At 38.4% G+C, this 26,448-nt stretch overlaps 1 protein-coding gene across 2 annotated transcripts; it reads right to left on the minus strand.

Annotated features, from left to right (window-relative positions):
- Positions 1-141: 141 nt before the first annotated feature.
- On the minus strand, positions 142-25,875 carry LOC308654805 (UPF0462 protein C4orf33). Of its 2 annotated transcripts, none has more exons than XM_081304477.1 (6): positions 25,744-25,875; positions 18,928-19,108; positions 7,058-7,118; positions 4,179-4,230; positions 3,871-4,070; positions 142-868 (listed from the first exon to the last, which is right to left on the minus strand). In XM_081304477.1, the coding sequence occupies exons 2-6, from the start codon at positions 19,106-19,108 to the stop codon at positions 748-750; spliced, it is 615 nt and encodes a 204-aa protein (XP_081160603.1). In that variant the 5' UTR covers positions 25,744-25,875; the 3' UTR covers positions 142-747. The 2 variants fall into 2 exon arrangements, with proteins under 2 accessions (XP_081160603.1, XP_081160604.1); XM_081304478.1 differs by lacking the exon at positions 25,744-25,875 and adding an exon at positions 23,652-23,716.
- Between the last annotated feature and the right edge of the window lie 573 nt (positions 25,876-26,448).

Below are 26,448 nucleotides of genomic sequence, written 5' to 3' on the forward strand. Positions count from 1 at the left end.
TGCCACTTTGAAAATAAAATAAATACATTTTAACATCTTGATTAATGGTACTAAAAATGTCAATATGAATCTGTTAATTCTGTAAGTAATTTTATAATTATGATGTAACTCTATCTTATCCTTAAAAGATTTAAAATAAACTCTTTATATGCAAAAAAGTCACTTATTTGTAAATGAAAGTAGAGTCCACTGCCTGAATATAAGACTACTTCATTTCTTTCTGAACAGTCATAAACAGTCTCAAGTCAGAAAAAAACAGCTGTTTACATAACTCGTGTATCTTAGTGACATCTTAACAGATGTAGACTTCTTGTTCAACTGAACCAGGACAATGTTTTCTACTAACTTCAAGAATGGATAGTAGATTCATAGAAAAAAAATACTCTATATTAATTGGAGCTTAAAAAATTTGCAGTTAAGATTTCTTAGTCTTAGGCTGGCTAAAATATAAAGAAATGGGGAGATAAATAATGATTTTGATTGACAGAATAGGGATTTTGGGGTGACCGTGATACAGGGCAGAAGGTAGAATGACTGGACTAAATGACTCTGAGAAACATTTTAACTAAAGATAAAATCATCTATAAACTCTTTATTTTGTTAATCATACACAATCTTCCACAGAGATACTACATTTATGGTGACCACTATGAAAATATTTTTTGTTGAAAAGTGTCCATGGTGTCTGAAAGAGATTGTACTTATTGATTTACCTTAAAAGGTATAGAGGAACAATGACTGATATAATTATTGATTGTACGCCTGTACGTCAGGTTTCTCTATTAGCCACAGGTTTGATTCTGGTTGTCTCCATTCTTTTCCAAACAGTTTGTTAAAAGTAAAAGGCTTGAAATATTCTAGATGATGGCTAAAAGCAAAGAAAAGGTGGGAGTTGAAATGAATTATGCATTTGTGAAAAAGTAGTCCTGAAAAGCTATTTATTTTGTCACATCTGTGATAGGACAACGTTCTATTTTAAGAAATACCCAAGGTAATATATGTTCTATATGTACAATTTTCTCATTCTAGCTATCAAACATTCAGCTCTCAATACATTCACCTATTTTTCAAAGCACTCTCCTTTCAATTCTACAAATATCTCCCTCAGAGTCAAAGGGAAAAATAAAAATCAGCCCTCAAAATCTAACTCATTTCATCTAGCTTTAAACGAATCATAAAATACTCTTGTATATATTCTGAAATGCAAACTTTGATATAATTTATATCAGTTATATAAGCAATAAAAAGTTTCAACTCCGTGTTGAAGGACAGACTTAATTCCCTTCTTTGCTGAAGCTAATGAGGCCGATGTGTGAGAGTGCTCATCTTTCTCTTTTCTTTCCAGAAGAACCATACATAGGGAGGTATTTGCTGGTGAAGAGCCAGAGTGAAGTGCCATCTTGGTATGTAGGCCCAGAGTCAGCTGCACCTGGATTTCCATTCCTTTATGCCCACCTGGCCAGGATGGACCAGTTTTAGAATAAAATTAATGATCCCAGAGTAAGAAGTTAAAGAAACAACAGTGAGGGATGAGAGAAAAAGAGAAAGAGACTAGGTAGGAATGATCAGGACTGGAAAAAAAGCAAAGGTAAGTCGCAAAAGTGAGCCAGGTAGAATAATCTATAAAAGATGAAGGAAATCCTGGAGCTTAAACATGGACGTGCACCTGAAGCACTTCCAGATCCAGGGGCCTAAACATGGGTGTCTGCGGAACTTCCGGATCCGGGGGCCTAAACATGGACACCTGAGGAACTTCCGGTCCTAGAGCCTAAACATGGACATGCACCTGAGGAACTTCCGGTCCTAGAGCCTAAACATGGCCGTGCACCTTTGGAACTTCCATATCCGGGGGCCTAAACATGGACGTGCACCTGAGGAACTTCCGGATGCTACGGCCTAAACGTGGAGGACTGAGGAACTTCCGGTCCTAGAGCCTAAACATGGACGTGCACATGAGGCACTTCCGGATCTGGGGGCCTAAACATGGATGTCTGTGGCACTTCCGGATCCAGGGGCCTGAACATGGATGTGCGCCTGAGGCACTTCCGGATCCGGGTGCCTAAACATGGACATGCACCTTTGGAACTTCTGGATTCGGGGGCCTAAACATGGATGTGCGCCTGAGGCACTTCCGGATCCGGTGGGCCTAAACATGGACACCTGAGGAACTTCCAGATTCGAGGGCCTAAACATGGACATGTCTCTGGAACTTCTGGGGCCTTGTGCCTATAAAGGGCAGGGCATGACTCTCAGAAGGGACGCGGTCCATGAAGAGAAGCAGAGCATGGGGCCTGTTGGGCGGCAGACTGAGCTGCTGTACCCTGAACTTGATGATGGTGGCCTCACTTCCTGGTCTTCCCTTGGGTGTCACTTCCTCCCCTTCCAGGCGGTGCCGGGGAGGAAGTGAGACCAGGCGCAGAGGCCAGGCCCTGAGGAGGGACACCGTCTTTCTCCTTGCTTAGCCAGGTGCCCGGCCTGGCTGGGGACAGGGACGTCTTGTGACACTGGCTGCCTCCTGCATCCCTGCCCCAGGACCTCAGGGACCTCAGGCAGGGAGTCGTCGATTCTCCCCTAGCCATTGACCCTCAGCCCCGGGGTCTGCCCAGGGAGAGCTCTGTCTCCCAGAGGGTCAGGGGGCCCCTGTGATCTGCTGCTCCTTACCCACCATCATCCTGGGCGAGCACAGGTCAGGACACCAGACGCTACTGAGAGTGACATCTCCTTGATGGGTGGCTGGATACTTTGCCTCTGTCCCCAGGCCTCGGACACCGGATGATTCCCGCCCCCCCAGAGACAGAAAATAACCCCACACTGCCCAAAACTTATTTTTAAGCTTTGGATTCTGAAATTTTCCTGCTGCCACCTTCTTTGTGAAGCCAGTTTTTCAACAGAGACAATATTCCGGGGGGGGGGGCGGACAACAACATGGAGTGAATCAAACCAAGCTGATACATCTGGTCCTCCAAGAGAAATCTGGATTGGAGGGAGAAGAGCCATTCTCAACTGGTGAAATAGGGAAGTTCCCTTGTCCTTATTTTGTGTAAGAAAAATAAATAATGTGATGTTACCTCAACAAATTATTTTTGATGAGTACTTGGCTCATAGGAAAACTGATTCTGTTTTATGGAATGAAGTATTACCTGATTTTAAAATTAAAAATGAAGCCAATTAGGATTGTTAAACTGAAAAAAAAAAAAAAAAAAAGATGAAGGCAAGGCAGAGTGAATCAGGAGCATGCCAGCAGGAAGGTGACGAATAGGGAGAGGAAGGACAGTGTTGTACGTCCCAAGGGCATATCAGTCTACCCTGGTATCATGCTCACTGGGATGTCTCCGATCAGCTCTTCCCCGAAGACTCTCTTGACCACACTGTGCACACTCAGAGGCAACAGAGAGCAGAAATCAGTTTACCCCAAGGACAGTATCTGACCATCCTCCCCAAAGGGGGTAGTCCTTGCAGCCATCCAGGATGAACTACAGAGATAACTGAAGTACAGATTCTTTTGCAGAAGCAAAAGGATTCACTAGTCCTTTGTTCACACGAGGAACACTAATTACTCTGGCCCTGTAGCTCTAAAAGGGCTCATAAATGAATTTGAAGCCATATTTCTATAGTAGTTGATGCAACACTTGCTAAACAAAATTTTTCTCATAGTGCTAGAGAAAACTAAGGGCTGCACTAACAGCAGAGAGACTATCAGCCCAAAGGCAACCTGTAATGTACCTACTGAGACCATCACGGAATTCATGACCCACTAGGAGCTGGTACACATCATCTTTGTTGACCAAAAAGTGTCACTAATGCTCCACCAAGAACTAATTCTCCAAAATCTCTATAGTTGTAACATGTCTACATTGATGGTCTACTTACAAGTCAGGTTTCTGTCCTTGCTGCAGTTCATGCTGAGGTACAGGATAAAGGGCTTCATAACTTCTTTTTTCCTTTGATCCATGAATTGCAAATGCGTTAAATTTTGTCACATTTGGTGGAAAATAACTCCAAGGAAGATAAGCTCTGCCTTCCCATTTTGTCTCACCTCTGGACACTTTGAAAGATAAAGTAAGTTCTTGCTATGGAAATAACATGTGATACACAAAAGTTAAATTCAGACTTGTACCTTAAACACACACATATTGCTTGACACTTAAAGATTGTGTTTCATAATTTTATTAACTTACTTTCCACACATTTCTTCTTCCAGAGAGTAGTAGCACTAAATGCTGTCCATGGCTGTCAAAATTAAGGTTCCTCATAAGTGTTTGAAAGAAATAAATTTTATTTTTTAATCCTTTTAATGAAAAAGTTTTATTGGTAATGATATCCAAGATGAGGGGACCAAACACAGAATATGCAGAAAAAGAAAGCCTTTACATCACATGAAATGAATATTCTTTTCCTAATCATCTTTCATTTCTGGAATATGTGTGCTTATAAATAAATTTGCAAATAAATAAAAGAAGCAATACAAATATTAGATCATTACAGGGAGAGCCAGTATGTTCAGCTACTTAGAAATGACATCTTTGAGTTTCCATTTCCAGACAACTTCTGTCAAATGCAGACAGTTTCACGTTCTAAGATGGCTTTTTATACATTTTAATAAGAAATAATATAAAATATTTCATTTGGTTTGATGACACAAAGTATGAAAAAGGATATCACATTTTGTGGGGTTTATAATAAGATAAGTTTCAAAAACTGAAGTGCCCTAAGGGGAACTGGGACCAATTTCCAAGTCTGAATGTAACAACTTTACTAAAGGTTATTTCTGCAAAAAAACTACTTTGATGCTCATTAGGAAGATAGAAAATGCAATCACAGACCGACTAAAACTAGCCAACCCACTAAAGATTTTAATCTGTCTCATTTTTCTCATACAACTACACTTGACCTATGTGCCCTGTGCTTCTTCCAGCATCTACCTGTAGTTCAGACAGCAACATCACTTTCAAAAAAACCCCAACATATCCTCAAAAGGAAACTCTAATGAGAATGCATAATGGGGATTAGCAGGTCAATAAGAATCAAAAGATTTCACATATTTACATGGAGCAAATGTATTGTTTCTGGAAGACTATCGAACATTTCCACATGAATTGTCTTTTGTGATACTGTGAGGGAAGAGCTTCTTCAGTTAAGTACCCCCCCCCCTTTTTTGGTATTAAGGATTAAACTCAGGGGCACTTTACCACTGAGCCACGTCCCTAGCCCTTTTTATTGTTTGAGTCAGCTTCTCACTAAGTTGCTTAGGGCCTTGCTAATTTGCTGAGGCTGGCTTTGAACTCAGGATCCTCCTGCCTCAGTCTCTGGAGTCACTGGGATTACAGTTGGGCAACACAATGCCTGGCTTCAGGTAAGTATTCTACCAGAATACTTAAATTTTAAATGTAAGTATTTAAAATTCTCTGATTATTTTTATTGTTTTTATGTAGCCTAAGGAATATCCTATGAGGAGTAAAATTTCTTACAAATTAAAACAATGATACTCTTCATGTTATTTTCTTAGAAGTTAATGAACCATTATAGGAATTGGTTGCCTGAGGAAAAACTATGACTCTTGATTAGCTTTCCTGTTCTATATAAAACCAAACTATTCTGAGGATTTTAATTTTTAAAATTTATTAATTTTATAGGCAATGTCCACTGCGTTGTTTCTTTTTTTTTTTTTTTAGAGAGAGAGAGAGAATTTTTTTAATATTTATTTTTTAGTTTTCGGCAGACACAACATCATTGTTTGTATGTGGTGCTGAGGATTGAACCCGGGCCGCACGCATGCCAGGCGAGCGCGCTACCGCTTGAGCCACAACCCCAGCCCTGTGTTGTTTCTTAACAACAAAAAAATCTGATTAGACTACAGTGTTATGTCAACACTTTATCAAAATAAACTAATATTATCATCTAATAAAATTAAAACAAAGGAACTTGAGAGTTCTGGCAGCTCCAATTTCTTTACTTTATAGACAAATGATAAGTGCCTTAGCTTTTCTGTGTACAGAGTGAGAACAATCACGCAGTAATTGAAATTACCTTACCTTCCATGACAGTTTACAAGAATTCAACATATTTTCCAATAAAGATTTTGTCGTGTTAATAAAGAGATGACACACAGAGACATATAATTGTACTTCTTTTTAAAAAAAATTTCCACACTAGCGTTAGTAAAAAAATCAAGAGGAAGGAAAATTTAAAAAGATATCTAAAACCTCATTTAGAAGAATTGTTTACAGCTCTCTGAACAGTCCACTAAGGAATAAAACTACTGGATATTGATACTGGGAGGCGTCTAAATGGCATTTGAAATTAATAATAGCAATATGTAGGACTATTTTGTTCATTAAATACTTTACTAATTTAAAATCTGCTATAATTTAGATGGCAAGTGAACATACTTTACTTTTTCACATCTATAAGAATAAAAAAAAAATACAGTTTGTCAACAAGGTAGAGAAGTTTCCCAGGGAAATAAACTTCAACAAAGACACTCCAACGTTAATATTTTCTGTGAGTCTAGGAAAATCTATGTCACTGAATAAAAACTTGTCATAGTACATACTAGAAAAAAGAATGATGAATAAAGAAAGGAATACATAAATATACAGTTATACAATATATGAAATTAAAATTTAATATATTTATTTTAAAGTCCCCTAAAAGAAACATTTTTGTGAGTTACATTCATTATATCTACATGCCTCCCTTTATTTAGAGTGTTTGATATATAATAAAACAAATGTATAGAGTAAACTATGAGGGAATGAGTTTTTGTTTTATAATTTTTTATTTTGCAAAAAAATTTTCTTTAAATTGATCACAAAAATTAACAATATTAGTGAATTAAAAGATACATTGATATAATATATTTAAATACTTTGAAATATGTATTTTAAATATATATTCTGAATATAAGCTTTGTATTTGACAATAAAAGAAATGCAAGTTAGCATTGTCTCTAATAGCTGGAATCAGTGAGCTCTACTATAACCATATGATTTATAATTTTAAAATAATGTGTTCAAATTATATAGTAATGATTAAGAAAAAAATATTTTATACTTACGGACAAAGTTCAACTTCTAAATACTGTTCAGTTACATCATTCAAGAAAAATACTTCCACGACTTTTGAAAACAGAGATAAGACATATGGAAGAAATTAATTTTGCTTCAACAATACTTTTGTATACCTTTAGAAAAAAATTAATTACATTTAAAAAAATGATTATACTATCCTCAATAAAAAGAGGGGTTAAATAAACACTGCCTGCAAGAAGAAATACATAGGAAATAAAACATCATCAATTCTTTTCCATATCATATTGCCATAAATTAAAAAGATTTATTAAACCTACTATTGGTGAGGTCATAGAGAAGTCAACATTGTCACATAGACTTAGTTGCAGTTATCTCTTTTTAGGAATTTATCCTAAGGAAATAATCAGACAAGTAGCAAAAGATGTTAAGTACAGCTTTATGCATCAAAGTATTACTTGAAAAATAAAAATGATGAAAATTGTTATCTCCTCTTACATAGGATTAGCTCCTATTTTTCTAAATAAATCTCTTATCATACAGAAGAACTGATAAATAAATCATGAAATTTATGTATGCCATGCAATGGAATACAATGGAACCATTACAATCAAAGATACAGTTAAATATTTGTTGGCATGTGTTATAGGTTAGACATTAGGTACCCCTTAAAAGCTCAAGTGTGAGATGATACAAGAGGTTCAGAGGAGAAATGATTGAGTTATTAGAGTCTTAATCCAATAAATAGATTAATTTCCTGGTGGGATTAATTTAGTGATGACTATAGGTAGGTAGTGTCTGGCTGGAGGAGGTGCGTCCCTGGGGGCTTGCCTTTGGGGTATATATTTTGTATCTAGTTAGGGGAGTCTCTCTGCTTTCTGATGGTCATGTGAACTGCTTCCCTCCATCACACTCTTCCTCCAAGATGTCCTCCTTCCCTTCAAGCCCCAAGGAATGGAGCCAGCTTCTAAGGACTGAGACCTCTAAAACCATGATCCTTCAAATAAATTTTTCCTCCTCTACAATTGTCCTGGTCAGGTCTTTTAGACCCAGCAGTGAAAAATCGGACTAAAACAGCATGGGAAGCTATCCATGATATTTGACAGGTAAGCTGCAGAGCATCTGTTCGAAGGTACATGCAGTTAAAATGTACAAGAGTGCCTATGGCTAGAGGTCTGCAAAATGTGCACAAAAATGTAAAGACTCTTTATCTGTGATTGTGGAATATGGGTCAGTGATTTTTTAAAATTATTATTATAATCTTCTGGAATTTCCTAGGTATGTGTTTTGGTTTTTTTTTTTTTTTGGGGGGGGGGGGAGATACCGGGATTGAACTCAGGGGCACACAACCAGGGAGCCACATCCCCAGCCCTATTTTTTTGTATTTTATTTATAGACAGGGTCTCACTGAGTTGCTTAGCCCCTCACTTTTGCTGAGGCTGGCTTTGACTTGCTCAGCCTCCCAAGCCACTGGGATCACAGGCATATGTCACCACGCCTGGCATATTTTTTAAAATTATTTACTTATGAAAATACTACATAATTCCTGTAAATAATAAAGACAATACAAACACATATGAAGTAAAAAGCCAAAGTGTTTTTTACCCCTTTGGTCTTAAACCTACCAGGATTTTTTAGTCTTTCTACAAACTATTTTACCTTTTTAGATTTTTAAAAAATAAAAATAAAATCATATTTGCCTAGAACTTGTTTTCATAAAAATCTTTCCAGCATATGAATATATTCTTTTAATGACCACATTATTTTTCTACAGAATGTTATAATTAATTCATCTAATCCTTTATCAGTAGACATTTAAATTGTTTCTAATGGTTCATGTTATTTTTACAATACAATAGCTAAGATATAGTTCCATTAAGAATTCTGAGAATTGGATTATCCCTCTCTAAATCTTTTACTTAAACAAATTAAAATGTCTACCGTGAGGACTGGGGATATAGTTCAGTGGTATGGTGATTGCCTTACCACGCTACAAGCCCTGCCCTGGGTTCAATCCCCAGCACGAAAGAAAGAAAGAAAGAAAAGAAAGAAAAGAAAGAAAAGAAAGAAAAGAAAGAAAGAAAGAAAGGAAAGGAAAAAAAATGTTTACTATGGTGGTTACTTTTATTTATCAACTAATCCACAGTACCCAGGTATTAGGTCACACATTATTCCAGATGTTCCTTGATAGTATTCTGTAAGATTAGCATTAAGATCATCAGACTTTTAATAAAACAGATCATCCTTACAGTATGGGTAGGCCTCATTCAACCAGCTGAAAGTCTTAATAGAAGAAAAAGACCAACTGCTGAAAGAATTCTGCCATCAGAGAGCCTTCAAATTTGAACTGCAAAATCACCTCTTCCCTGGGTTGCTAAGCCCCTGCCCTGCAGATATTGGACTTGCCAATGTCTACACCTGTGTAAGACAATTCCTTAAAGCAAACCATTGCCTTCCCCTTGCCAACAGACGCTTTCTTATTTCTATTATCCATCATCACCTTTCAAACACTTTTGTGGCTTCTCTGTACTAAACACAATATCAGATTCTACAAGTACCTTGATTAGCTCACAATCTAGTCTGACACTGAGTTGGAAAATTTAAAAAAATTTAAAAATAGAGGGGCATATATGTTGTTATAGGAAAAAGAAAAATAGACTATTAGCTGAGGTGGGGAGGATTGATTTAGCAAAGAATTCCTAGAGATGGTTCTAGCTAAACTCCATCTTGTAAACTGAGTTGGAAATGGGTGAAGAATGGTGAAAACAGCATTCTGGGGGACAGGGCCATAGACTCAAAGACACACAATTAGGAAAAATTGGGATTTAAAGTGCTAGGAGCCACAAGCATATATACGATGTATGGCACCTTTGGTTGTAAAGTGACGCCAGCTAGCCACTGAGATGATTATGTTAAAATTTACATTCATATGCAAACTGGACTCCCGCTGTTCACCTTGGCCTGCTACCGGACTCAAGTTACGGGACTTTACGGGACTGCTGGAGAGTTCCCATTGGTTGGGGAAGGATAGTAGGAGGGAATTCCGGAGGAGGTCGGAGGAGACGGGGGGTTCCGGGACGCGCGGTTCCGGTCGGACACCCTCGTGGGAGGACCGGTTTTTGACTTGCTGGCGCTGAGAGTGTTAGCGGCTTTTTCAAAATAAAGTTTTTGTTCCTGCTTGAGTGGCTCGTGATTTTGTGCCCAGCCAAGACTGCGGCATTTGGCGGCCCGTACGGGGAACGCCTGAAGCTTAGAGGTGAGTAAATTGCTCGCCCCTGAGGGAAGGCGACAGGATGGATGACCTTCTCAGAAAACAATGTGTTCTTGTTTTGATTTATTTTGTTTTTATTTCGAGCTCCCTAGCCCTAGAATTTTCTCAGGCGAACTGGAAAAAATGGTTGGCTCAAGGTTTGAAGTTATTCAGCCCTGAGAAAGAGAAAATTGATACAACCATTGTCTGCTCCGTCTTTGTTTCATTCTGCTTCGGCTTTGTTTTATCCTACCTTATTGGGTTAGGTTATAGTAGATTAGAATCCAATAAAAAACAAACCGAAAAACTGTTAAGTAAATTGTTAGAGGTCCAGACTATGGTAGAAAAAACGCTAGGTCAAGCAAAAGAGAAGGTCTCTCAAGCTAGTCAGACAGAGGAGAATTTAAAGAAAGCAAGCTTAGAGGACAAGCAGCCATCAGGTGGAGAATTACAACAGGAGGTTGCTACCAACTCCGTTCTATCACCAGAGGGCGTAACTCAGCCAACAGCTCCATCTACCGCTGAGCGGCCCTCAACTACCGTAGTTGATGGACGGAATTCTGAGGCAGGACCCCAAAGATTAGCATGCCCTGTACTTGAGCAGGCAGGAGGGCAACGAATTCACCGTGCTTTAGATTTCAAAACGATAAAGCAATTAAAGGAGGCTGTAACGACCTATGGGCCGCAAGCTCCCTTCACAATAAGCATGGTTGAATCTGTTACCAACTTGGACATGACACCAGCAGATTGGGCTAACATGTGTCGATCTGTGCTAAACGGAGGACAATATTTGTTATGGAAGGTTGCCAATGAGGAATTTTGCATGGAGACAGCTAGGCGAAATGCAGAAGCTGGGTACCCTCAAAGAAATATGGACATGCTATTGGGAAAGGGACCATATGAAGGTCAAAGACAGCAAATTGAATATGACCCTGGCGTATACGCACAAATTGCTGTAGATGCAGTTAGGGCATGGAAAACTTTACAGGGGCATGGAGACTTACAAGGTCAATTATCTAAGGTAATACAAGGAACTAATGAACCTTATGCTGAATTTGTAGATAGACTTATTCAGTCAGCCTCTAGGATATTTGGAAATACAGAACAGGTAATGCCATTTATAAAACAACTGGCTTATGACCAAGCAAATCGTTGCTGCAGAGAGGTCATTAGACCATGGAGACATGAGGATTTAAACACATATATTAAATTATGTAGAGACATTAATGAACAGGGGCAAGTCTTAGCAGCAGTACAACAGGCTTTAGATGCCAGGCCAAGAACATGCTATAATTGTAATCAAACAGGACATTTTAAAAGGAGTTGCCCCATAAGAGGAGGGTTTAACAAAGCTGGATATCAAAGGAATAGAATACCAGGTATTTGCCCACGATGCCGTAGAGGGAGACATTGGGCTAATGAATGCCGTTCTCAAACCACCATAGAGGGTATTCCGTTATCAAAAAACGGACAAGGACCAAGTGTTTACCCACGATATCGTGGAGAAAGGTATCAAGCTCCATTGCCAAAAAACGGACTAGAGGGCCCAATGCCCCGGGGCCCCAAACCACAAATATATGGGGCAATGGAGGAACCCAACAGCCCCATCAAGGTAGTGCCCAGGACGCATTATCCATTAAATCCCTCATCAGACAAACTAGAGGGAGCGCAGGGCTGGACATCTGCGCCTCTGCCAGAGCAGTACTAACCCCAGAGATGGGAATTCAAATCATTCCCACAGGAGTAAAAGGACCTCTTCCCAAAGGAACAGTAGGCTTATTATTGGGACGCAGTTCTTCTACACTAAAAGGACTTATGATAAGTCCTGGGGTAATTGATCCCGATTATGAAGGTGAAATAAAAATTATAGCTAGTTCTCCAAGAGGTATATCAGTAATTTCACCAGGAGATAGAATAGCACAGTTATTAATAATACCCAGCCTGCATGATAAATTTTCCAGTTGTAATGTAGAAAGAGGTTCCAAGGGATTAGGCTCCACAGGTGTAGATTGGGCTATGCTGTCTTTAAATTTAGATTCTCGCCCAATGCTAAAATTAAAAATTCAAGGACATGACTTTAATGGGCTGCTGGACACAGGTGCTGACCTCAGCATAATATCTCGTCAAGAATGGCCAAAACATTGGCCATTACAACAAGCCACTCAAACGCTTCGAGGCCTAGGAGTGGCAACAAATCCCCATAGAAGTGCTATGGTATTAGATTGGAGGGATCCTGAAGGATGTGAAGGAACTATACAGCCCTATGTATTGGATCATCTTCCTGTAAATTTATGGGGACGAGATGTCCTAGATCAATTAGGATTGACATTAACAAATAACATCAATCCTAACGCGCCCACTACTAGGGCTAAACAAGGCTTTAGGAAAGAAAAAAGATTAAGAGAACAAGAACAAGGTATGACAGCACCTATTCAAATAGATCAAGAAATAAATAGACATGAATTGGGTTTTCAGAAAGGGCCACTGAGACAATCAAAATTACTTGGAAATCAGAAAGACCAGTGTGGGTTCCTCAGTGGCCCTTGACTAAAGAAAAGATACAAGTAGCCCATGACTTGGTCAGACAACAGTTAGCGGAAGGACATATACAACCTTCCGTATCCCCCTATAATACTCCCATTTTTGTCATTAAAAAGAAATCTGGTAAATGGAGATTATTACAAGATTTAAGAGCCATTAATAATGAGATGGTTATTATGGGACCTGCTCAATCAGGGATTCCTCAATTGTCTGCTTTACCAAAAACCTGGCATGTTTTAGTTATAGATATTAAAGATTGTTTCTTTTCAATTCCAATTCATCCCGAGGATAGTCCACATTTTGCATTTACTATCCCTGCACTGAATCATGAAGGTCCTGATCAGAGATATGAATGGAAAGTACTCCCTCAAGGGATGGCTAACAGCCCAACTATGTGTCAAATTTATGTTAATAAAGCAATCCAGCCACTTAGAAACCAAAATCCTGAACTACAAATATTTCACTATATGGATGATGTGTTACTGGCACATAAAGATAAAAACACATTACTAGAATGTTATGCCACACTTACAAATTTATTGAAAAATTATAATCTAGAGATAGCAATAGATAAAGTACAATTAAATCTTCCAATTAATTATTTAGGAGTTCTATTATCCTCAACCATGGTCCGTCCACCAAAAATTCAAATACGAGTAGATCAACTCAAATCACTTAATGACTTTCAAAAGTTATTGGGAGACATAAATTGGATAAGGCCTTATCTAGGCATACCAACAGGAGAGTTAGGACCTTTATTTGATATTCTAAAAGGTCCATCAGATCCAAATTCACCCCGCATGTTAACGCCTGAAGCAAGAAAAGTATTAAAAATCATTGAAACATATATGGAAAATATGCATTTGGATAGAATTGATATAAGTTTGCCTTTATTATTTATTGTACTACCAACAAAAAATATTCCTACAGGAGTATTTTGGCAAGAAGGTCCATTATTGTGGATACATTTATCTTATTCCCCTAACACTATTCTTACTAGATATCCTGAGGCTGTAGGACAATTAATACTCAAAGGAATAAAAGCAGCTAAGGGAGTGTTTGGGATTTCTCCCAATAAAATTATTACTCCATATACTATGGATCAAATTGATGAGTTAGCTAATGAGTTAAATACTTGGGCAATAATCCTGTGTAAAACTAGTGTTTCATTTGATAATCACTTACCATCTAATCCTTTGTTGTCTTTTTGGTCTAAGCATCCTGTAGTTTTTCCAAAAATGACAAGAAAAACCCCTATCATAAATGCTCCAAATATATTCACTGATGGGTCAAACAATGGTACAGCAGCAGTAGTTACTCCTGATCAAACTTTTACATTTTTAGTACCCAAACAATCAGCTCAAAAGGTAGAGCTTAATGCAGTATTACAAGCTTTTATGATGTTTAAAGATTCTGTATTTAATTTATTTTCTGATAGTCAGTATGTAGTTAATGCTATTAATTCCCTTGAAGATGCTGGTAGGATTTCCCCTTCCTCTACTGTTTTCTCTTTGTTTTCCGATATACAAAGTCTAATCTGGGACCGAAAAGATCCATTCTTCATAGGTCATATCAGGGCACATACAGGATTGCCTGGAGCCCTTAGTATGGGCAATGAACTAGCAGATAAATCTACACATGACATACATATTTTCTCCACAATAGAAGAAGCTATAAATTTTCATAAAAGGTTCCATGTCAATGCTAATACTTTACAAAAGCGTTTTAAAATAACTAAAGAACAGGCCAGACATATAATAAAACAATGTCAAAATTGTGTGACATTTTTACCACAAGTTAATCTTGGAGTCAATCCTAGAGGACTAATACCTAACCATATTTGGCAGATGGACGTCACACACTTGCCAGAATTTGGAAAATTAAAATATTTACATGTTACAGTTGATACCTCTTCTGGATTTTTGATGGGCTCCCTTCATGCCGGAGAAAAAACTAAAGATGTTATAGCTCATTGCTTACAAAATTTTGCCACTGTGGGCGTTCCAAAACAGTTAAAAACGGACAACGGTCCTGGTTATACTTCCTCCTCTTTTAAACAATTTTGCTCATCATTTGGTATTACTCATATAACAGGAATTCCATACAATCCACAAGGACAAGGCATAGTTGAAAGAGCTCATCAAACTATTAAAATGTACTTATTAAAACAAAAGGAGGGAATTGGAAAGGGGTATATATCCCCCAAAGATAAACTTAAAATAACCCTTTTTACTCTAAACTTTTTAAATTTAGATTCATCGGGACTTAGTGCTGCGGAAAGACACTTGTACCCCAAAAATGTACATAAGCCTAAGGTACTTTGGAAAGATATTCTAACAGGACAATGGAAAGGCCCGGATCCAGTGATAGTCTGGAATCGGGGCGCTGTCTGTGTTTTCCCACAGGATGAACAGCAACCGATTTGGATTCCAGAGAGATTAACTAAAACAATTTCTACAGAAAAAGAAGATGATTTGACTCAAATCCATAACAGCTGACATCCAGAGCTCCAGCTTGGCTATTCTTACATCTGCGACAGTGATTAACCAAGGTGTTTTTTTCAGTATCTATTTTATTATTGCATTTTTCCACATCATAAAGTTCTATTTTATTTTTGAGCTCATACAAACCTAGGTTAATGTTTTTCTGATCAGTTTTATTTTTTGACTGTGTTTTATTTTTTATTTATTTATTTATTTATTTATTTATTTATTTATTTTTTTTGACTGTGGAGTTTTTAAACATTGCAATGGAGATTTCACCTAAGTATAGTTACAAGGCCTTTATTTACTATTGTCTTATGTGTTGTATGTTGTGTGCACACTTCTGTTTTGTGTTGTATGTCTGTATGTGTGTATGTCCATATTTCTTATATGAGGAGCGCTCATGAAAAAATGGATCCGAATTTTTTCTTTATTCACGTGATTTATATGGTTTAATTTAAATTAGGTGAACAGCTGTTTATGATTGTTGTTAAAGATGGTTAACAGATCTGTTTGTTTACTTTCACCATTCCTTTTCATTATATTTAATAATTCTGTTCAGGATAATGTCTCTTTAGCATCATTGCCAGAATTTCCATCTCCATCCCAATTCCGGTGAAGACTGAGATAAAACCAAACTACAGCTTCTATGATAGCTATCACAGTAAACTGTATAAACTGATGCATCAATGAATATAACTCAACAAGTAATGCTCAATCAAGGACTTGATTTACTTTGGGAGGAAATGGACATATTGATAGACTCCTCCAATTTGAACTGCTTGCAGAACTTGCCTGGACTATATATCAGTTGCATACATTGTAAAATATCATCTGGTGCACCGAATTGTGGTACTGCTGGCATATCTTTGCTGATGGTGTCACCAGTGATGCAATTTCCTTGCCAGCTCACCCCATGTTTATTGTGGTAATACTGGCATATCTTTGCTGATGGTGTCACCAGTGACGCAATTTTTCCAAGGAGCCATCAATTGGCTTGGTGTCGTGGCATTTCTGTATCCTCCTCCCTTCTACTAGTGATGGTCTAAAATTTGGGGGCCAACAGAGGTGAGGCAAAGAACCTCACCCCCCCACTGGCACCAAGGCAAAATTTGGGGGCCAACAGAGGTGAGGCAAGAACCTCACCCCCCCACTGGTGCATAGGCCTATCCACAAGCATGGCTGAATGCTGGACCGGTAGTCAGCGACGGGTTGCTCTGATTACAGTGGATTCAACCTAAGACAGGAAGCTGACGCCTAAAGGTCAGTTCTCCCATGACGGGTAAGAACCATATGTTAAATTGGACAACCTACCAGGCACGGTCCCTAGCCACATTGCTTGTTGCTTAATTAAACAGAAGGGGGCAGATGCTAGGAGCCACAAGCATATATACGATGTATGGCACCTTTGGTTGTAAAGTGACGCCAGCTAGCCACTGAGATGATTATGTTAAAATTTACATTCATATGCAAACTGGACTCCCGCTGTTCACCTTGGCCTGCTACCGGACTCAAGTTACGGGACTTTACGGGACTGCTGGAGAGTTCCCATTGGTTGGGGAAGGATAGTAGGAGGGAATTCCGGAGGAGGTCGGAGGAGACGGGGGGTTCCGGGACGCGCGGTTCCGGTCGGACACCCTCGTGGGAGGACCGGTTTTTGACTTGCTGGCGCTGAGAGTGTTAGCGGCTTTTTCAAAATAAAGTTTTTGTTCCTGCTTGAGTGGCTCGTGATTTTGTGCCCAGCCAAGACTGCGGCATTAAAGAACTATAAACAATTCAGTCTTACTTGGCAAAATGTAGTAAAAACTGGTAATACTACAGAAAGAATAAGGGCTGGGTCAAGGAAAACCTTGCGCAGGGATCTTATTAAGAAGGGTAAAATTTATCTTGAGAGGATAGGGAGCACAAAAAGGTTTTAACTGATGGATGAGTTTAAATTTTCATTTTAGACAGATCACTCTGCTTCTGAGTAAAGGGAAAAAGGACTAGAAAGCAAAGACAGAAGATGAGAAAGGCCTAATCCACAGCAAGGATGATAGGGATGAAAAGGAGGCACTGAATTAGAGAAACTAATAGGCCTTAGTGAATAAATCCAAGTATGGATATGAGAGAGAAATATCTTGGAAAGATCTTTCAATTTTCATATTTGATGATTTGAGTTATTGTTAGTTTCATTGATTGAGATTGGGCAATTAGGGAAAGAAATAGGTTTATAAGAAAAGCAGATGAGCTAAGATTAGGATCTGTTGAGTTTGGTGCCTATAAGTATCTAAAGAGAAGTCATATTGGTGTGTTTACTATGAGAAAGCTAGTATACAAATTTTGTATCAATAAAAGAAGGTAAATGCTTAAAATATGACACACTAACACTGACAAAGGCATGCTACACAAAAGGTGAGAGAAAGATGTTAGCATTAACTAGAAGATTCATTAAAACATCTCTGAAGAAATGGAATCTAAATTACACCTGGAACTACGTGCATTAGAGGCAGAGAGGGCAGAATGAGACCATATGTGGGTGAGAATATGTTTGGGCGATAAGACCATTAACCTTAAAGAAGTTAAGAGCTTTTGGTTGAACATGGAGGCCCAATTCATGAGTGTACAGAAAGCTTACAGGAATGGTTTGGAATTTATCCTAGAAATATTTATAATGGCTTATGATCTGCAGAATGGCATCATTAAGCATTTCAGAAAGATTAATCCAGTAACTTGGTTAGGAAGATATTATGGTTTAGATATAAGGTGTCCCCTTGTGTATTAGATAATACAAGAGTTTTCAGAGGTGAAGTGACTGGGTTATTATAGCCTTAATCAGTGGATTAATCCACTTTATGGATTAACTGGGTGGTAACTGTAGGCAGGTGTGGCTGGAAGAGATGGGTCACTGGGGGCATGCCTTTTCGATTTGTATTTTTCCCTGCTGAGCAGAGCTCTCTCTGCTTCCTAATTGTCATATCCTGAGCTGTTCTCCTCCTCCACACCATTCCACCATGATGTTCAGGCCCAGAGCAATGGAGCTGGCTGTCTATGAACTCATACCTTGAAACTGGGAGCCAAATCAACTTTTCCTTCTCTATAATGTTCCTGTCAGGTCTTTTAGTCACAGTGCCAAAAAAGCTGACTAAAACCAATGAAGCACAGGATATCACAGAATAAACCTAAAATCATGTATTTTTGTGACATGTTTTTTAGCCTTAATTTGATATGTGAGATTACTTGCCAGTATGAAGTAAAAATTAAATTTCATGTTGGGGTTGACATTGTTTCTACAATAAGTAAAACACCCCAAAACTTCCATAAAGGTTTATAAAGCTTCAATGATAATTTGAAGATAAAGGCAAAAGAGCAATTTCTCAACTCCTCTCAGGATAGGAAATATGGCAGCAATCTAAAAATATGGATTTGCAATTGCCATTTTTCACTGTTCTAGTTATATAGCTGAAGTCACATAGGTAATAGAGAAAGAGTCAGAATGAGAGATGCGTAGGAAATAGCAGACACTGCACAGTCAGCCACTCAGAGCACTGCACTCCCTTGCTAGCAGCAAGATAAAATAATAGTTCTGTGAGAGGCTATTATAAAGAGATTTATGTTTGTAATAAAATACAGTACTTCCACTTACCTTCGTAATCCCACAGTCCATTGAAAGGCTTTCCTGGTTCTCCAAGTGGGGCTGGAGGATCGTTGAAAAATGGGGCACTGACTTCCACCATCACCCCTCCCTCACCTGGATTCAGCCTGACAAATGCCGGCTCATGCTTCACTGGAAAACCATCCCAAGTATGTTCGATTTTAAAATCCATCTAGAGACCGTGAAGGAAGAAACATATTAAAATAAACTCTTTCACGAAATACAAAAGCTTCCTTTAGTTAGAAATGAAATGAAAATTTCATTACCAAGTAATAGGAGGGCAACTTAGTACAAGAACAGGGTCCTGGGAGTCCACAGGCCATCAGTGTTTCGGCAAGTCATGAAATCCAAGTTCTATTCTAAAACAGCTTGTAGGGAGGGTCCCAAAAGCTTTGAGACTTGTTTGATCTAGATCATGGTCTAGTTTCCTCATGAAGAATGTGATAAAATCATTCTCAAAAGTTCTAATTCAGTCCATGGCAGAACTTGTTAATATACTTAACAATAAACACTATGAATTTATATTTTCTCCTGTGTCTTTTTTCACTGTAAAGTACATAGGATTCTGAGTTACTATATCCTCTGGAAATCAAGATCATTATAAAAAATTCAACTTGATAAAAATCGTTATAAATCAGTAGAAGCTGTACTATTCTTTTGGCTAAAAACTTTTTCTTTGAGGTCAGGGAAGACTCCAACAATTTGAAGATTAGTAGAGCTGAATTTTGTCTTCTTTTTTTCCAGTATAGATATACATATTTTTATGCCTTTTCAATTTCTGACACTTCAATTACTAAATAACCTCTTGTTTGGTTAATCACTTCTCTACAACTGAAAAATGGGAACTGTCATTTAAACTTTGAAATAGACTGAAACAAACAGACTTTGCATTTTTAATTATTTTTGCAAGTTTCCAATGGAAGGACATAGTATTAGATCAGAACATTTGCTGAACATCATGAGTCCATTACTTTGTAAACATTATGCCATTTAATGTCACTACAAACTTGCAGAGGAGCTATTATTATCCTCATTACAAATGAAGAAACAGACTACTACAAGATCACGTAACTAGCATGATTAGCAACCGGACCAATGTCAGCCATGTTTTCCCAAAGACACTGCAGGACAAAAACTTTATTTTAGAAGTGGTAGATTCTCCAAGTTATTACTGGTTTCTATATCTTACCCAGAAGATAATCCTGATTTAGTATCTGATGATATTTCCAAACTGTAACTTCCCTTATCTGCAATCTCTTAACAAATCCCCTTGATTCATGTTATTTTTACATCAAGGAATGAAGTTATTAAATGTGAATGAATTTAATTCAATCAATACATGTTCTACTATGTGCCAAGCAGTGGGAGGCCATATAGCTAAGCTCTGTGTCACATAAGGATCCAAGATCTCTGTAATCCTTTCTCTAAAGTATGTAGTTCTGCTAACTTTCATCTTTAACAAATTTTAATAAGCTCTAAAATTAATAGTTCTTTTATTACAATTCATAAAAAACTGATAGCACTTCAGAAGAAATGCTCAGTAATTCATATTCTTCACTACTGAAATAGGCTCAAAGAGCACTAAGACTATAAACTGACTCTGATTTATATGGAATGTAGTCTTGGTTTGTAGGGAATAAAATAGCTCAAAGATAAATTTATCTTCTTTAGTTGAAACATCAGGGACTATTCTACAAAAATAAATGTATAACTCTCCATCCAAATTTTGGTTGGAATAAGTATCCTCTTGAGGCCATAGGAAGAAAAAGAAATACAACTAATCAAGATGTTAGAAGTGTGGATTAACTTTGATTCTGGCACCAAGAATGGTGACAGAGTATGCTCTTTTCCTAATTTGGAGTATGACCATCCTGACAATTCTGGCAAACTATAATATAGCTCATAACTGGGAAGTTCTTATATACTCACTCATTCTTCATACAACCACCATATCCCCCAAAGTGCTGCATATATTAAAGGGATTCCCTATCCAAATCCCAATACTCAGGCAATTGTCTGTATGTCAAAATGGAATAAAACCCAATTCACTTATATGCTCCTAAAAGTGGCCTGTCACTTCCATGTACACAGAGTGAGCAAACATACTTTGTAGGTTTCAAATTACTTTAAAACCTAATCTTAATCTGGAAGATAAGAACAAAAAAAAAAAAAAAGCAGAGATTTTCTTTCTGTGAATGAGGAAGTGATAGCTCCAAACCTTTCTACTGGGCTGTTGTTTTGTTTTGTGTTTCCCTTTTCCCCTAAGGTTTCTTTGTGCATTTTTTTTTTAAAACTATTGCAAGAAATAGTGACTAGATTTTCAACAGTACAGAGTAATGCCATGGCTGATTGTTAAGTCCAAGGGCATAAGATAAGTTTGACTTTAATGGTAAAAAATAACTTATTTTTAGGATGACAAATTAATTTTTAAAACTTTATTATTGCTTAAGAACACTCATGTCAATCTAGGTATGACTGACAACTCCCTCAATTCCTGAGTCTTACTTAACCCCTCCTTTCAGTTTCTCTGCCCACATGCTCATTAATTCAAGAGGATTTGATAGCCACTGTCCTTCACCCCTGGCCTCGCATTCCCCTTGGGTCATTCTCTACTGGATTCTCCTTACGTCATGTGCTATTAGGGGTACACTGCTCCATTTTGAATCAGAGAATTGGCCACATCTAGGATACCTGTCAGTAATAGGAGCTAACCGTTTATCCATTAAGTGAATATTGTTTTGGGTTCTGCATCTGGAATTCTATGACTGTCAGGCTACGTCCAGGAGAAACCTGTTGTTAGTGGCACCTCATCCCTTTAACACTACACATCAGTACAAGAGCTAAAATGATGATTTCTCATACCCAGGAATTCCCTTTCCTTAGTTCACTAAGCTCTTATCAAGCACTCATTTTGTTTGGATACATGCCAGGTGCTGGGGAAATATGTGGAAGAACTCTATGGGGAGTTTGGGATGGTTCTCAGAGCAATCAGCCAGGTCACCACTTCCACTATCAACAGCTTCTCTCTGCAATCCAGTGAAATACAATAGGATCCCTTCATCAAACTAAGTCTTAGATGAATTGAAGATTTAAACATAAAATATCAACCTATATAAACACAGAAAAATTTAATCCCTACTAATACAACAAAAAGAGTTTAAAAGAAGATTGTTTTAGTAGAGAAAGCCTTTTAAAATATATTCCCAAACCTAAACACTTGACTCCTTAAAAATAAAAGCAGCAGCCTCCCTCACCCACCACCAAAAATGAACCTCTCATTAACAAACCCAAAAGAAGTCTTGGAAAAAGTATATGTGTTTATATTTCAAACAAATAGCTATTTTTTTAACGCATAAAGAGCTTCTAGAAATAAATAAAACCAACAAAATCCCAACAGAAAAGTGGATTAAATATATGAACAGCCATTTTACAGAAAGAAAACACAAAATATTCAGTGTCACTAACAATGAAAGAAATGCAAACCAAAACAGTAAATTTTCACTTAAATTGGCAAGGATCAGAAACTTTGATAATATGCTGTGTTAATGAATACATGAAAAAAAAAACACCACATAACTGCAGTTGGAGTAAAATTGGTACAGCCTCTTGTGAAGAGCAAAAATCAATATCTATCAAAATAAAAATGCAAATATCCTTTGACTCAGCAGTTCTAGTTCTAAGAGTTGTAATACCTGGGCATAATCAAAATGACAACAGTGTAAGTATTTTGTGGTAACACTGTTTAGACTAACAAAATATTAGAAGCATCTTTACCTTTCTGTAGAGGACAGGCAAAGAAAGTATGCTATCATAAAATGAAATACTACATAGTTTTTAGAATCAATGAGGCAGTTCTATATGTCCATCTAAAGAATATTGTGAGGTGAAAAAAGCAGGTGTACAATTGTGCAGTTATTTAATAAAAAAGCAAGCTTATCTGCATATATGCTAGTGGTGGTTTTCAGGAAGCATATTAAGAAACCAGTGGTAGAGCTGATTGATTTTCTCGAAAAAATTATCTGCTGGAGACATGAAGGAAGGCTTACTTTCAACTTTATTTTTCTTGTTTAACCTGTTTGAATTTTATACTATAAGTATGCATTGATATTTTAAAATAAATAATTTAAAAATACTTATAAAGTCTAATTTAATGCCAAGTGTCTTAAACAGTATGATGACTGAACGTTTCCGAAAAGCCAGAATTATTATTATCAAGGTGATTAAGGTCCTACTCTGTAATTTTAATTTCTTATAATAGTGTTGTTAATCTGAACTTTTGTGCTTTTAACCTTCGTTCTTCATATTATTCATTCATCAAAAGAAGTAAAAAAGATACTCTTGTCTATTATTTTCATTGCTTTACACTTAATAAGGAAAGGCCTTTGAAAGGAAAAGCAGGAAAAGAGAAGCAGACAAAACTCTGGGCCGTTAAGAACGCGGAAGAAAAAAAAAAAAATATATATATATATATATATATATATTTCAGAAGGTTTAAAAGAAAGAAGTTAGGGGAAAGGTGCTTCCTTAATAAACTATTTGCAAGGAGATTTCCAAATTCCTGTGTTCGCAGAGGTCCTCTGGTCATTCAACAATACTTATTTCTTTTCACTTTGCACCCTCCCGCCCCGCTCACTCTTATGAGAAACGGAGAAAGGAGGGAGGCAGTCTGGGGGGGGTGGACTACGCCAGCGGGAGGCGGCGGCGGAGTAAAGCACCTCGCAGGATTTCCCAGGGAGAAGACCGAGGCCCGACGGGCGAGCGGGGAGCAGCAGAGCGGCGGCTCTCGAGCGCCCGGACCGGAAGCCGTGCAGCGCCCGGGCCGGCGGGCTCCCGCGGCGCGGCGGCCCCGGGGGGCGTGGCCTCGTCCGCCCGTCGCGCGCACGTCCCGGGGCGGTGCTAGGGAGGAAACGCGTGCCCGGGCCGCGGAGGAGCGTGTGCGCGCTGTTCGTCATGCCGCTGAAGTTTGAGCGGTTTTCTCAGGGAAAGAAGGGAAATTCGGCTGCATAAATACTATGCAACGATTCGAAAATCGGCCGTCAGGCGTCCAGGCAGTCGTTCACGGCCTGCAGCTAAAGGCCCCGACCTGGAAGTACTTTAGGCTTCTGCACACCTACTGCACCGTGGGAGACCACGGAGTGGTGCACACTGCGCAAATCCCAGCCCCAACGCTTTTTAACTGTGTGATCAGCTTGGAACCTCGCGTAAATGTCAAGCTTTGTGTTCTTTTCCACTTTGTAGTCACATTTTTCATAATGGCCTGCATACAGTACTAGATGTCAGTTGATTGAATGAATTCATAAGAGTGAAATCTGTCACTGATTTTCAATGTATATAATTTTCAAGGGTTTTTTTTTTTAATGAAGAAAAGTAATATAAAACCATGACATGGTGGTTTGAGAATAAACATATAATAAGTCATTTTTTTTCCTCCTCTCATCCATAGAGAGTTTTACATTCGCAGTTACTTTCCATGCACATTCACTGAATTCTTTAATTCATGAGAAAAAAAAAAAACCTTTATGATAAAGCCTGGAAACAAATCATGGATTAGTTTGATGAAGATTGCAGGAAGAATTTGAGAGCTTTGGTGGCACCTACCTTTTGGTGGCACCTATCTTGGGGAAAAGTGGATAGGGCGCTCAGGAGAAGATTTAATAAGGAGAAAGACTACATAGGATACTTTAAGGATAAATAGAATCATTACAATTTTGTTTACTAATGATGAAAGTTATTTTGAAAATACTCTTAGAATCCAAGCACTAAAGTCTTATAACATAAAATATGAATAAAAACCAAAAACTATGGTTTGTGTTCACTTTCATCACAATCACATGAGCCAAACAATTAAAAATATAGACAAAAATATTTCCCATTTCATTATTCAGTTTATTTGAAAACAACACATCATTTACACCCAGAAGGAACTCTGCTTTTACTCACACTTTTTTTTTTAATCTGTCAGCTTTGAGTGTAAATGTAGTTAAATCTACAAGGACTGGCTTAATATCAACTTAAATCACAATATGACAACATACAAGGTTCAAATGTAGGAGAAGTTGTAAGCAAATCTTTGGTCAGTCAGTGAGAAGTTCATGAAGAGTCACTGAACTTTAAGAAAGAGTTGGAGCTTGCACATTCAATTTTCCCTTTTAATAAGTTTTTGTGTTAACTTCATGGACACTAAAAACCAGAACACATTCAATCTTAACTGACTCAAACCCGATTAAATCTTTCTGCCGTTATTGCCTAAACACACATATTTAACAGTCTTTAGAAGAAAGAACAATCTCATTTTCTTAATAGTCAGATGGAGTAAAACCTGTAACAATCCTCAAATACCTAACTGGACATACATGAACATATTTTTAAAATTCTTGATAAATTTTGCTAACATTATTTTGTTTATATGACACTGTGAATGCAGGGGAAAAAAGACTTCTTAAATTGTTAAACAGAAAACCAAATCAAGGTGCATTTATGACACGTTGGTTCAGTGGAACTTTATTTCAATCCACAAGAATACTATCTATTAAAAAGCACTAAAACTAGAGGCTATTTCAAGTTAAGTTTTTATTACTAGTGTTATAATTTCTTCCAATGTTATGTGTTTTGTGAAAAAAAAAAGGTTCAAGCTCAGACAGAATTACTTTTTAAAACTGGACACTAATCTATCCACAAGTGTAAATTTTACTTTTTTTTTTTTCTTGCACAAAATGTAAATTTTCTCTTTCCTTCTAACTGAGGAAACAAACATCTTGGAAGAACTGCTAACTGTGCAGGATCTTCGGGGTACTTCGGAGTGCACACCTTATCACCACAGAGTTAAATATTCAGACAACAGCTGTGTTCTTTCTCTAAAGACCCACGAGGAGCAGACCGTACTATCTTCCGGAGATGAGCAAGTCCGTGCCCCGAAATACTCGAGAGGGGCAGCCTGATGAGGGAGTCTGACAGTCCGGGTTCCCCCGCAGCGGTGGGAACCTACATGCTTTCAACTCCTTTGGCAGGTGGATGAAAAGCGGGCTTTCCCAGTCCAGAAATGCTCAGAATATCCGCAACTGTAGATGCCCAGGAATTTAAAATAGGGGCCTAATACGCTGACCACCTGGCGCCACCGGCCCGCGCGCTCGCCAGCCGCGATACTAGGGTGGCTCAGCCTGCTGTCAGCCAGGTTCCCACGGACCCGCCCACCTCTTGACAGCCAGCCAATAGCGTGCCGGGGCCGCAGGAAGCGCGGTGACGTGGGCTCTGACGCCCGCGTGATGACGGAGGAGGCGTCGCCGTCTCCAAGGAGCGGTCCGGGGCACCGGTTTCAAAGTCGCAGGGCGGGCCGAGTGGACTTCCGCTGCTGGCTCGGGGCTTCGTGGAGGTCCCAGCGTTGCCCCTAGCTTCGCGAAGGTCGCCGCCGCCGAACCGCCCGCCCGCCCCTTCGGCGAACGCGCAGGCGGCCCGCCGGACCCCGAGAGACCCGCGGGACACCTCCGCACCCGGGTCCCCCTCGCTCCCGGTGGG

The sequence above is a fragment of the Spermophilus citellus genome (genome assembly GCF_964194105.1).
Source record: "Spermophilus citellus genome assembly, chromosome: 8".
Classification (NCBI taxonomy): Eukaryota; Metazoa; Chordata; class Mammalia; order Rodentia; family Sciuridae; genus Spermophilus; species Spermophilus citellus.